Source organism: Brassica oleracea, chromosome C4 (genome assembly GCF_000695525.1).
Source record: "Brassica oleracea var. oleracea cultivar TO1000 chromosome C4, BOL, whole genome shotgun sequence".
In the NCBI taxonomy this organism is placed as follows: Eukaryota; Viridiplantae; Streptophyta; class Magnoliopsida; order Brassicales; family Brassicaceae; genus Brassica; species Brassica oleracea.
The window spans coordinates 16,443,763-16,455,612 of NC_027751.1; the positions used below are offsets into that span (position 1 = coordinate 16,443,763).

General features: G+C 34.2%; 1 protein-coding gene and 1 long non-coding RNA gene across 2 annotated transcripts; one reads left to right on the forward strand and one right to left on the reverse strand.

Annotated features, from left to right (window-relative positions):
• The first annotated feature begins 972 nt into the window (after positions 1 to 972).
• On the forward strand, positions 973 to 3,122 carry LOC106342343. The gene is made up of 2 exons (XR_001269821.1): positions 973 to 1,523; positions 2,737 to 3,122. It is a non-coding gene; the product is annotated as an uncharacterized LOC106342343 (long non-coding RNA).
• LOC106342342 (protein NRT1/ PTR FAMILY 6.2) lies at positions 2,982 to 8,451 on the reverse strand. The gene is made up of 7 exons (XM_013781249.1): positions 8,187 to 8,451; positions 8,003 to 8,105; positions 6,441 to 6,658; positions 4,947 to 5,182; positions 4,549 to 4,854; positions 3,990 to 4,336; positions 2,982 to 3,740 (listed from the first exon to the last, which is right to left on the reverse strand). Exons 1-7 carry the CDS (start codon positions 8,187 to 8,189, stop codon positions 3,220 to 3,222), a joined length of 1,734 nt encoding a protein of 577 aa, XP_013636703.1. The 5' UTR covers positions 8,190 to 8,451; the 3' UTR covers positions 2,982 to 3,219.
• Positions 8,452 to 11,850: the final 3,399 nt, after the last annotated feature.

Genomic DNA, 11,850 nt, shown 5'->3' on the forward strand with positions numbered 1-11,850 from the left:
TGGCGATGGATGAATGCATCCCGTAACGTTTCAGAGGAGATGAATCGCAGATGAACGGACACGAACGGAGCTCGATCCAAAGATTCCTCAAGAAGATTTGTCTCTCACAATCTTCCTAAAACACCGTTGTCGGTAGACCTAAACGGAGCTCGAACCTGAGAAATCATTTGGTCGCCAATGTTGAGGAGGAGGAAGGACAATGTCGGCTTAGGTTTTGTTTATGAGCCCAAATAACAAATTACCAAGCCCACTAAATCTGCACTTGTAATAGCCCACTAAATCTGCACATGTGTCACTCTCTCCTGCATCCGATTAGTGACGTGTCTCTCTGAGAAGAGAATCCATCTCTTCTTTATATAATTAGACTAGGGTAAACCCACCCTACGGACAAACGAATAAATAAAACATTAGTACAAATTTATTTTAAATGATTAATTTATTTTTAACTAAAAGTAGCATTAATGTTCTAGTTTTTTACAACAATTTTAACTATTTGTTTTACTATTCATTTTAAAATATAATTATTTACTTTGTCTCATGTGTTTATTTTAGTTTAACTATACCAGTAAGTTACATAAATTTTTAAACTACAGTCAATTGGAGTAGAGTGAAATTATTTTCTCTTTTAGTTATGTATTTGTTTCATAAATTGAATTTATTTTTGTTTATACATTTTAGAAAATAAATAAAACTGGAGGATTTGTTGTTATATTAGGAAATTTTGGCCACTTAGTATTCAAGGATTCTTTCAAGGTAGTATTTTACGATAAGGAACAATTTCTCATTATTTGTTCCAAGTGAACAGCTTCTTTAGCGTTACATCTTCTTTATTGTGAATATTAAATATTTCAACTTGTTGACAAAAAAAAAAAACATTTCAACTTATTTTTCTGTTCAAGTTTATAAAGTTCAAGTCTATATGCTTCTTTTTGAATTTATGCTCAGTCATTAGCTGAAAATACGAAGCAAGCACATATTTTTTTAATTGAGAATCAAATACAATAAAAACAAAATAGTGTCAATACCACAAATCTGAGTTTATTTGTGAGATTGTGTGTATGTTTTAGCGCTGATTTCATATTTGTTTTTTTCATGTTATGCGTATCAGCGTTTATTATTAGGGGTAATTGGCTAACTCGAGTCGTCGTGAAAATTGAAGTATATGAAAATTCTTTGAACTGTTTGAAGTAATGGATGATGTGGCAGCATAGGAGAAGAGAAAAACTTTCTTTATATTAATAGATATGTGTGTGTATGAGCTGAAAACAGTGGGCAGTATCAAATCAAGTACCTCGTGCTTATCTTCCTTACTACTATTTCGACGAAATTCTCACTCGCGGATTCGTGGGTACGAGAGTAACGGCCAAGTCGTGGAGAAGAAGACCAACACGATGGGTTGTGTCCTGGTACCGGCAATCTCACCATGAAGCTTCGAGAAGCTGCCCACCACGTCGTCGCCGTGGAGTTAGATAAGCGTATGGTTGAAATTCTCCGCACAAGGGTATCTGACCATGGTTTTCAATGTAAGCTTACGGTACTCCTCTTTCAGTATTACCATTGTTTAATTTTTGTTGTGTTTGAGAAGAAATCTGGAGATAAGCTTTAAGCGCACATAACTTGTTCGATGAAATGACCCAAAAAAGAGAGAAATACGGTAGGCCTGGGCATAAAATCCGGAACCCGAAATCCGAACCGAACCCGAACCGAAAAACCCGATCCGTTATCTGATCCGAAACGTAAAAATACCCGAACGAGTCTTGTAGGGTGGTACAAAAAATATCCGAACCCGAACGGGTAACCCGAAAAATCCGAAATTAATAGTCAATATAAATATTTTGAAATATATATAAGTATTTCAATTATTAAATTCAATATTTGTGGTAATATTATATTAAAATTCTTAAGTACACAATTAGTTATAAATAAATATTTTATAATTTGCTCATTGAAATAAAAAGTCTACTCTCTATTAGGCAATACATATTTTTTACAAATGATGTTTGTTTTCATGTTTGATTTAACATTTTATTGTTATTTTATCAATTTTATACGTGATAGATTAATTTATATTTAATTTAGATGTTTTTCTTTATGTTTTACTTCAAAGATTTTGTTTTTTACTTTGGTTATATCCGAACCAAACCGATATAACCCGAATCCGTACGATATATGATTACTTTATGGGTTTTATGATGCAATACAATTTTGAACCGAACCCAAAGTGTTATTATCCGAACCCGACCCGTACTAATAAAATTTTAGTATGGGACCTAGAATCGTAAACCCGAAAATCCGAAAATCCGAAAAACCCGATCCGAATGCGAACGGATACCCGAACGCCCAGGCCTAAATAGTACCATAACCCCAAGACAAAAAATAATACTCCCTCGTTTCGAAAAGATAAATATTCTAAAAAAAATATTGTTTCAAAATAATACATTTTTTGTATTTTCAATGCACTTTTTATCAACTAACAATTAATTGTAAATTTGAAAAAAATTAATTGCATTTTCTGAATTTTTATAGGTTTAAAATTATAGAATATAGATAATCACAGAAAATTATGCATTTAATATTGAAATTTAATATGTTTTATTAATTTGTGTAAAAAAACTAAAACACGTATCATTTTAAAACGAAGGGAATAATAATTTAAGTCTCCAAACTAATATTTATTTTAAAAATGTGATAGATAGTAGACAACATTAAAATGATCTAAAATAGACGAATGAACAGGAGGAATACAAAGGACGATAGATTGCAGGCATAATCGAATGGAGAAAAGCAAATTTTCTAACCATCCGGTCAAGCCACTGAACGGAAAGGCTAAAAACTTGCCGAAGCAGTTACACTATGGAACGAGCAACAATATTATTATATATCTCACATCACATTTATCTTGTCTAATCATAGTAATCAATCATCACAATATGACAAGCCGAGAGCATAAATAAGTAAATAAAAAACGATTACTGCGTATAGGAGCTTAATTAAAACTATTTTCTCTTTTCACTCTGATGGATAGCAAGACAGGAAGAGAAAAGGTCACAAAGGTTACAAACGTTACACACGTAACTAGTGAAGGCACAATAATTTTGACAAGTAGGAATTTAGACACAAGTCGCACAGCCCAATTACTTGGAATACAAGAAACATGATGGGAAGCGACTTTGCTGCATGATAATATGATACACCAGAAACGTGACTGAAAAAAGAAAACTAGCAGTCTTCAACTGAAAAACCCTTACCCTTTTCCATCTCCTCCGAGTCTTTACCCTTTGTTGGCTTGAACCATAAGGCACATATGACATAAACAACAAAGTTGATTCCACTGAGAATGGCTAAAAGCCAATAAAAGAGATCGAGCCGGCCATGGTTGATGTTATCAGCCAACCATCCTCCATTTACAGAAGTTGCAGTGACCTTTTTGACGATTGAAACCAAGAAACTGCTGACGAAGAAGCCTAGTGACAAAGTAGTCAAGAAAAGTCCAGTGCTCATTGTTTTCATTCCCTTGGGCGATTGGGTTATGAAGAAATCAAGTTGGCCAGTGTATATAAAGGCTTCCCCAGATCCTACTAGGAAGAATTGTGGAACGAGTTGGAAAACACTTATGGGCAATATTTTCTGTGTACTAGATTTCGCCACTAATAGACGCTTTTGCTCAACTATGGCTGCAGCTGCCATTCCAACGGTTGATAAGACTAATCCAATAGCCATTCTCTGCAGGCTAGAGAATCCTGAATTATCAATACATAGGTAACGGATATTAAATAAAGATACTCTAAGATAACTAAATAGGCCATATATATTTTATACCAAAAGTGACAAAATAATCTTCATGTTAAAAATTGATAAAATAGTCTAAAATTAAACCATAGACTTTTAAAACAAAAATATCTAAATTCTAAAAGATAAAGCCAGGATTGAAAGAATTAGACTATACGTATGTATGTATATATATGAATGTTTTATGCATCTTATCTCACCTGGTTTTCCTTTCCATTTCTTCCAAAAAGGCATGATGACACGGTCGTAGAAAGCCAAAGTTATAAGAATAGCCGCAACGAAAAACACGGTGAGAGAACCTGCTGGGATCTGGAAGTTTCCAACGTTGCGTCTCATGGTTGAAGCTTGCTCAACTGAGAATGTAATCATTTGGGCATATGTTGTCCAGAAAATTATAGTGGTTGCCCAAATAGGCAAAAGCCTAACCATCATTTTCACTTCCTCAACTTTGGTCACCGAGCTTAGCTTCCAAGGGTTCGGAATTGCGATGCCATCTAGAGTTTGTTCAAAATCTCCTTCGGTAACTACGGCCGCCTTGTCCAACATGCTGCACTCAAGAAAAATTTTTAAATAAGAATTTAGTTTAATATACAACTGCTAAGGTTCGTAGTAGAGTAGGTTAATTAGTCATCCCCCTAAGAGCGAAACTTGACCTGAGCACTCTCTATGGAAGATCTCTACTAGATCATTAATGAAGCTAGGAAATTCTACATTAAATTACTTATTTTTGTTTGTTATAACTGAAATAGACTAACGTACCGAAACTGATCAGTATGTTCAATTCTCAAGCCCTCGGGAGTATCTTCATAAAGATAGACAATGCTTTGAGGCAGTTCCGTTTTTCTCTTCCTAATCGAAGCTGCAATTATTTGAAAAATTTGCACAACGGGACTTCCTTGGCTCTTCTTATAACGGTAACTCTTAGTTCCAGACAAGAAAACTGCAATAGCTATAGCCATAGATACAGTGCAGATTCCATAAGCCCAAGATCTTCCCACTTCATCTTGTATGTAAACTAAAACAGTCACAGCCATTAACGTCCCCATGCTAATGATGAAGAAGAATCTGCACGGGCAATGTTCAATTTTGTTTTTAGTGGATAAATAAAAATGTTACTTTGCCAATGAAATTTAAAAAAAAAAAAGACTTAACCTAACCTGTTGAAGAAGAAAGCCATCTGAGCTTTTTCTTTAGGATCCTTGTCATCAAATTGGTCAGACCCAAAGCCGGAGATGCTAGACTTAAGGCCACCAGTTCCAAGGGCTATAAGGTAAAGTGCAATGTAGAGAAATGTCATTTGGAAAGCGGTAGCGGGCGTACAGGCTTCGCCGTGGTGGCATGTTGGCGGACGCAGTTGTGGCAGCTTTGTTGCCACCGCTAGTGCACCGGTTCCCTATACAGTGTATAGAGGATATTAAAACCGTTTCAAACTATTAATTATGAGGTTGTTTCCAGGTTTAATATCAAACATATGTTTAATTCTTCTCTTGATTTTTTTTGTTTCAAATATGATCTCAGTCGAGGGCCGTATCAAAATTTTATATTGAAGGTATATTTAATTAGTTTATTTATTTTTGACCAAAACAGTTGAAAAAAATAGTTTATTTCTTTTTTGGTAAATTATGGGCTTTGTATATATTCTGAAACAGAAAATTTAATTTTGAATCGGAGTTTTTTTGCCAACTGTTCAACTTAATAAGATTTATTAAGAAATGGTATCTTCAATGGCGCATCAAATGAGAGAACATAAAAAAATTAAGAAAAATCTCTTTCTATCATTTTGGGGGACAAAATGAGGATGTGAATAATTTACACCATAATTGAGAGAATACTATTTACAAACTCATTTTGATGTTATAATTTTTATTTGCAAAATGATCCCTATAATTTTAATAAAACTTTATATATGCATAAGCAAAAAAAAATATCTTTGAAACTTTTTATTTTATATGTATAAAATTATTAGACTTTAAAACATAATTATAAATAACAAGTTAGTTAAACACTTAAATATAGAACTTTATGATTCTGTAATTATATATATATATATATATATATATATATATATATATATATATATATATATATACAACATACAATAACATTAAACATACATCATATCAAAATTTAGAAAAACACAAAATAGGTTAAATAGAGTAATATAGTTCTGTCTAAATAAAACTATACTATTATCGCGTATGTGATTATGTAATGTTATTGATGTATAAATGTTTTTTTAAAGTTAAATTTTAGTTTAAAAATAAAATAAGTGAGTGATTTTAAATTGTATCAAATAAAGGGTGCTATTAGAAATAAACATGAAGTTTTTGACCAAAAAAAGAAATAAACAAGAGGTGTAGAAATGAATATTTTAAAAATTAAGATAAAATAAGGGAAACCAATCAAACCACTAGAGTAAAACTTACACTTATTTTGAGTTTAATTTATTTTAAGAGCAAAAGAAAAAAAAAACCATTGGAGAAGTCTAATACTCCTATTTAAAATAATATGAAATATAAACTATCATCCTTTTAAGGTATCCAGTTATTGGCCATAATGATTTTTAAAAAGAACATTAATGACTATGTATACATATAATATATATATATATATATATATATTAACGAAAGCTGTTTGTTTCAGAGTCTTACCAAAGCTTGAATTGTTGAGAAAATAGCGATAGTTTTGAAACGGCCGAGGAAGGAGTCAGCTAGAAACCCGCCGAGTAAGCAGAGGAGGAAGGAAGTGCCCATAAAGTCAGTGACAATGTTGGCAGAGTTTGAGCTTGGGAGATGCATTGTCTCCATCAGGTATGTTACCAAATTCACTGCTATTCCCATTGTTGATAGCCTCTCCACAACTTCTATCCCTGCAATATTTTTAAAAAGATATTCTATCAGCTCTTTTATGTTCCAAGATTACTAGTCAGTTCATTTTACATATAAGAATAATCTTCTAATAATGTTAGTGTTTCCGGTTTTCACAACCCAGATCCAAGTAGTGAATGACTCAATGATTAATACAGTATAACGAAATACGGTAAGGCGCCAGTAATTTTAATTCATATATTAGAATTTCGACAATGTTTGAAGCTCGCATCTCTAAGGAGTCATAAATAAGTTTGACTGTCGAAAGGTAAATATTTTAGAGTGTAATGACACTACCAATCCATAGAATTTCCGGACTCCAACTACAAATTTATTTATTCTTGTAACGTATTACCAAAATGAGATTGTTGCATTACTAAATCCATGAATGAGTCGTGGCTGTAAAAATCAATTATATTTGTCGTTACAAAAAGTAGGGAACCAATGGAAATGTGTTGTCTAAGAAAACAACGAAACCAAATTTGGATTATCCGGAATATTATAACTAAGACAACTGGTAATATCTGTAAGAGAATATTAAGGAACAAAACAAGAGGGTATAGAGGTCGGCGTTTTGATAAATCCTAAGTAAACTCGTGAATCCTGATGTCTAATTTTCGTTTTTCTCTCTCTAATTGTAATATATCTTTTCAGTATTATTCAGATTTCAGAAAGAAAATTATTATTGGAGTATATGATTGGATGAGTAAAGATGGGATCATGGGGAGTCATGTGGCGTGTCTCTTTTCTCTTTATCTTTCCTACACTCAGCGTGATTCAGAACAACGACATATCATATTTTTATATTCAAAAGACATATTTCTATCATATCATGTGTGAGGGTGACTGATTTGAGATTGAAACTCTTTTGTTCTTGACCGTATATATTTACGTATTGTGGAAATAATAAACTTATACGCATGAACAACCACCTCGTGACTAAATTTAATCAACTACGTAAATACATCTACCACCCTCTACCAACATGTGCGCGACGTATGTCCTTTACTTCATTTTACCATATATTAAAAAAATAACAATTATGCATGATTATTTTACCCCAAATAACAGTTGTGCATGTAGATGAAGAGCTAGTTTCTAGCTAATACATGGATGCGTAACTTAACGCAGATTTTCGTGATCATGATGGCATATGAATATATCTACATGTAAATCTGGACAAATAGTATATCTACAAATGCATCTATGTATAGAGGTAACATTTTTGGACAAATAGTACATCTACAAGTGCATAAATGTTTCTTCAAAGTTATAGAGAAGATACCAAAAATTACTAACCTATGTCCAGAACTTAATAATAATGAAGAAAATAGAAGAAAACGAACCAAGAATGAGAGCTGCGGTGATCCAGCCACCGGTTTTGGATTTATCGGCCGGTAGGCCGTTGTAGTCTACGGCATCAGCCACCGTCCAACTCCCTTTGCTCTCCTGAAAACCACCACATCAGTCCCCAGTTCAAAATCTTACAAACCATTAATTTACAAGCGTGAAGAAAAAGATTATCCAAACCATTTTTCTTCTAGTAATGCCTTGATGAGAATAGCCTTACTTTTCTGCTAAATGTCTGCTCTTTGTAAGCCACAGAAGCAAAGAATGATGCAGAGGAGACTGCCCTTTTATAGGCACAAAATAATTGAAAGAGAGAGGATGAGAGCTCGCACCGACCTTCCACTATATGTGATTTGAGACATCACGAAAATGTGAAGCCTTAGAGATAGGTTCGTCACGCCTTTTCCAACTTTATTATCATTTTAAACTTTAGATTTTGGAATTTAAGTTTGTTTTTTTTTTGACAAATTGTCTGGAATTTAAGTTTGGCCGGTTTCTTACCTTTTTTATAGAGAAATTTGGCCAAATAACCATAAAAAAAAACTAAATTAACAAACTAACCATCCTTCCCCTTCTCTCTTTTCCTTTTTCTTCTCATGAGTTTCTTAATTTTAGTTTTTATTATTATTTCGCCAATTCACCTTTTTTTTATTTTTTTTCATTTTCGTCATTTTTTCTTTCTATGATTATAACATATTTATTTAACCCAAGGATAATAGGCATACACAGAACTATGGATCAGAAAAACAACATTTGCATTTAATCCCATAAAATATTTAGCAATCTCAAAGATTCTCCACGAGGTTCGTTACTATTTTCAACACTTTTACTTATCCACAAAATATTGAATTTTTTTTGGAATATCAAATTTACTACTCCTTTGATAAATCAGAAGTATAAGCTGTGAATTGAATGAAAATTAAGAAACAAAACTCATAAACAGAAAAAGAAAATGACTGAAAGCTTCAGAAAAAAAAAACTCACAAACAGAAAAAATAGTTTTAGGTCTTGTTTGTTTATATGTCACTACAAAAACACTGCAATATGTAATGTAATTAGTATTTTTTTTTTGCCGCAACATCGTACAACCAATCTCAACTATTTTAAATATCACATAAATCTAAAATTTAGACCATTATATTTTTCAGCAATTAAATTAAAGTCCTATTATTTATTGATGAAACAACAAGAAACAAATTGCATGCACGATCGCAGCAGCTGTCAAACCAATAAGTATTCAACAATGCTTTAATCACTTCATCGATCTATAACCATTTTAGAAACGATATTTTGGCCGAACAGATTTTAATCATCAACTAGAGTTTGATCTGTTCACTTGCATGGGTTTATTTATTTTGTGAATTAACATTTGTTTCATGTGTTTTATTTGACATTATTATAATTCAGTCTTATTCGTATAAAGTTTGTCATTAAATATCAATTTGCCATTGTAATATTTTGTTCAAAACCTTGCTTAATCTATTTTGTTTGATTTATTATCATGGGATTTACATTTAATTTGTATCATGGGAAAAACAAAGTATCATGCCTTGACTCATTTAAATCAAGTTAGTACTCTCTCCATTTCACTATAAATAGTGTTTTAAAAAAAATTTGTTTCATTTTAAATGATGTTTTCATGTTTCTATACAAAAATAAATGTAATTTGATGTTTAAGACCACTTGTATTCTGCAATACGATTTATATTGGTTTTAGTGACTACAGATATTGTTGGTTTTAGACAAACGAGATAGATTTAATAAAAGTTTGTAATTTATTAACTGGTGTGCAAAAACTCTAAGACCCAATTATTCTGAACAGAGAGAGTATTGTTACCTACATTAATGTATTTTGGCTGTAAAGATGTAAATTAGTGATTTGTGTAGATTAAACATGTTGTTGCATTATAAAGTTCTCATGAATGGTGAATCTAGGGGAAACATTATCCCTGGGAGAGGTTTACGTCAAGGAGATCCTTTGTCTCCTTTCATATTTATTCTATGCACGGAAGCGCTCGTTAGCCTTCTTAATCACGCAGAGAATCTAGGGAAGATAACAGGGATGCGTGTTGCATGCGCTTGCCCCTCGGTATCTCACCTTCTCTTTGCTGATGATAGCCTTTTCTTCTGTAAGGCGGAGCCCCGTGAATGTGAAGAAGTTATGAAAGTGGTCAGGATATATGGGAAAGCATCAGGTCAATGCATCAATTTTGATAAATCCTCTTTACTCTTTGGTAAAAGGATTCCAGCGAATGATCGACAGCAGATTAAAGATACACTTGGTATTCAAAACGAAGGAGGAATGGGCTCTTACTTAGGAATCCCAGAGGATATTAGTGGCTCAAAATGCCGGCTCTTCGCATTCTTAAAAGAAAAGCTACTGCACAGAGTTAATGGTTGGACTGGTAGATGGTTGTCAAAGGGAGGGAAAGAAGTCCTAATCAAGTCAATCCTACTAGCTCTTCCGACTTACGTCATGTCCAGCTTTCTGCTACCTTTGGAGATATGCGAAAATTTAGCGAGTGCCATTGCACAGTTCTGGTGGAGTTCGAATCCGCCAAAGAGAGGGATTCACTGGGCAAAATGGGAGAAAATGTGTGCGCCTAGGGAAGAGGGAGGAATTGGATTCCGTATGATCCATGAATTTAATCTAGCCCTCCTAGCCAAACAGCTCTGGCGCCTTGTTCAATATCCAGATTCATTAGTGGCAAGAGCTCTTCGGGGAAAATATTACCGTCTAAGTTCGCCCTTGCGTTCTGGTGCTGTGGATTCCCCATCGTATATTTGGACGAGTATCATAGCGGCAAGGAAGCTACTACTCTTGGGCATCAGGAGTAAGGTGCACTCAGGATACAAAATTAATGTGTGGGAGGACCCCTGGATTCCTTTGACGCCGGCAAGGCCAGCAAGATCAAGAGTCCCAGTTGTACATCCAAGCATGACCATCAGCAGCCTTATTAATTTCGAGTCAAAAGAATGGGATGCCCGATTACTGGAACAATATGTGGACCAAGAAGACATTCCGTTGATTAAGAGTATGGCCATAAGCCCTACTCACCGACGAGACACTTATTGTTGGAGCTATACTAAAAGTGGTCAATGTACGTTAAAGTCTGGATATTGGGTTGCTATGAACGTGATGAGAACAGAGGAGGCTTTAGAAGTCCTACAACCCAATATAACTAAACTCCAAGCCTTTGCTTGGACAGTAAATGCGCCACAAAAAATTTGTCATCTTATATGGCAATTAATCTCTGGACAGGTAGCGGTAACGAGGAATCTAATACGCCGAAATATGCGATGTGAGAACTACTGCCCAAGATGTGGTGAGCCAGAGGAAACTGTTACTCATGCAATCTTTGAATGCCCTCCAGCGTTACAAGCATGGGCCTTATCATCTACACCATCGAGCTCTCAAACCTTTCCGGTACCAAGTGTTTACGCTAATATGGATTATTTTTTCTGGAGGAAGAATAATATAATGGAGCCAGAAGATGATAGGGACCCTTATCCTTGGATAATTTGGTACATTTGGAAAGCCAGAAATGATAAGTTGTTTAGAGGCATCGATAGAGACCCATTGGAGCTAGTTAGGTATGCAGAAAGTGAGTGTCAAGCTTGGCATAATGCGAGGGAAACTATACCTGCTCCCATACTGGGACAGCCCGAAGTGGAAGAGCAAGCCGTAAGCTTGGGTGAGATATGTATGGTGGATGGCTCGTGGGCCTCCACAGCTCAGTTTAGTGGAATGGGATGGGTCTGGAAGGATAGCACGGGAAAAATTCAATTTATGGGTTCCAGGTATCTAACGCGGTGCGAAACACCTTTACATTCAGAGTTGGAA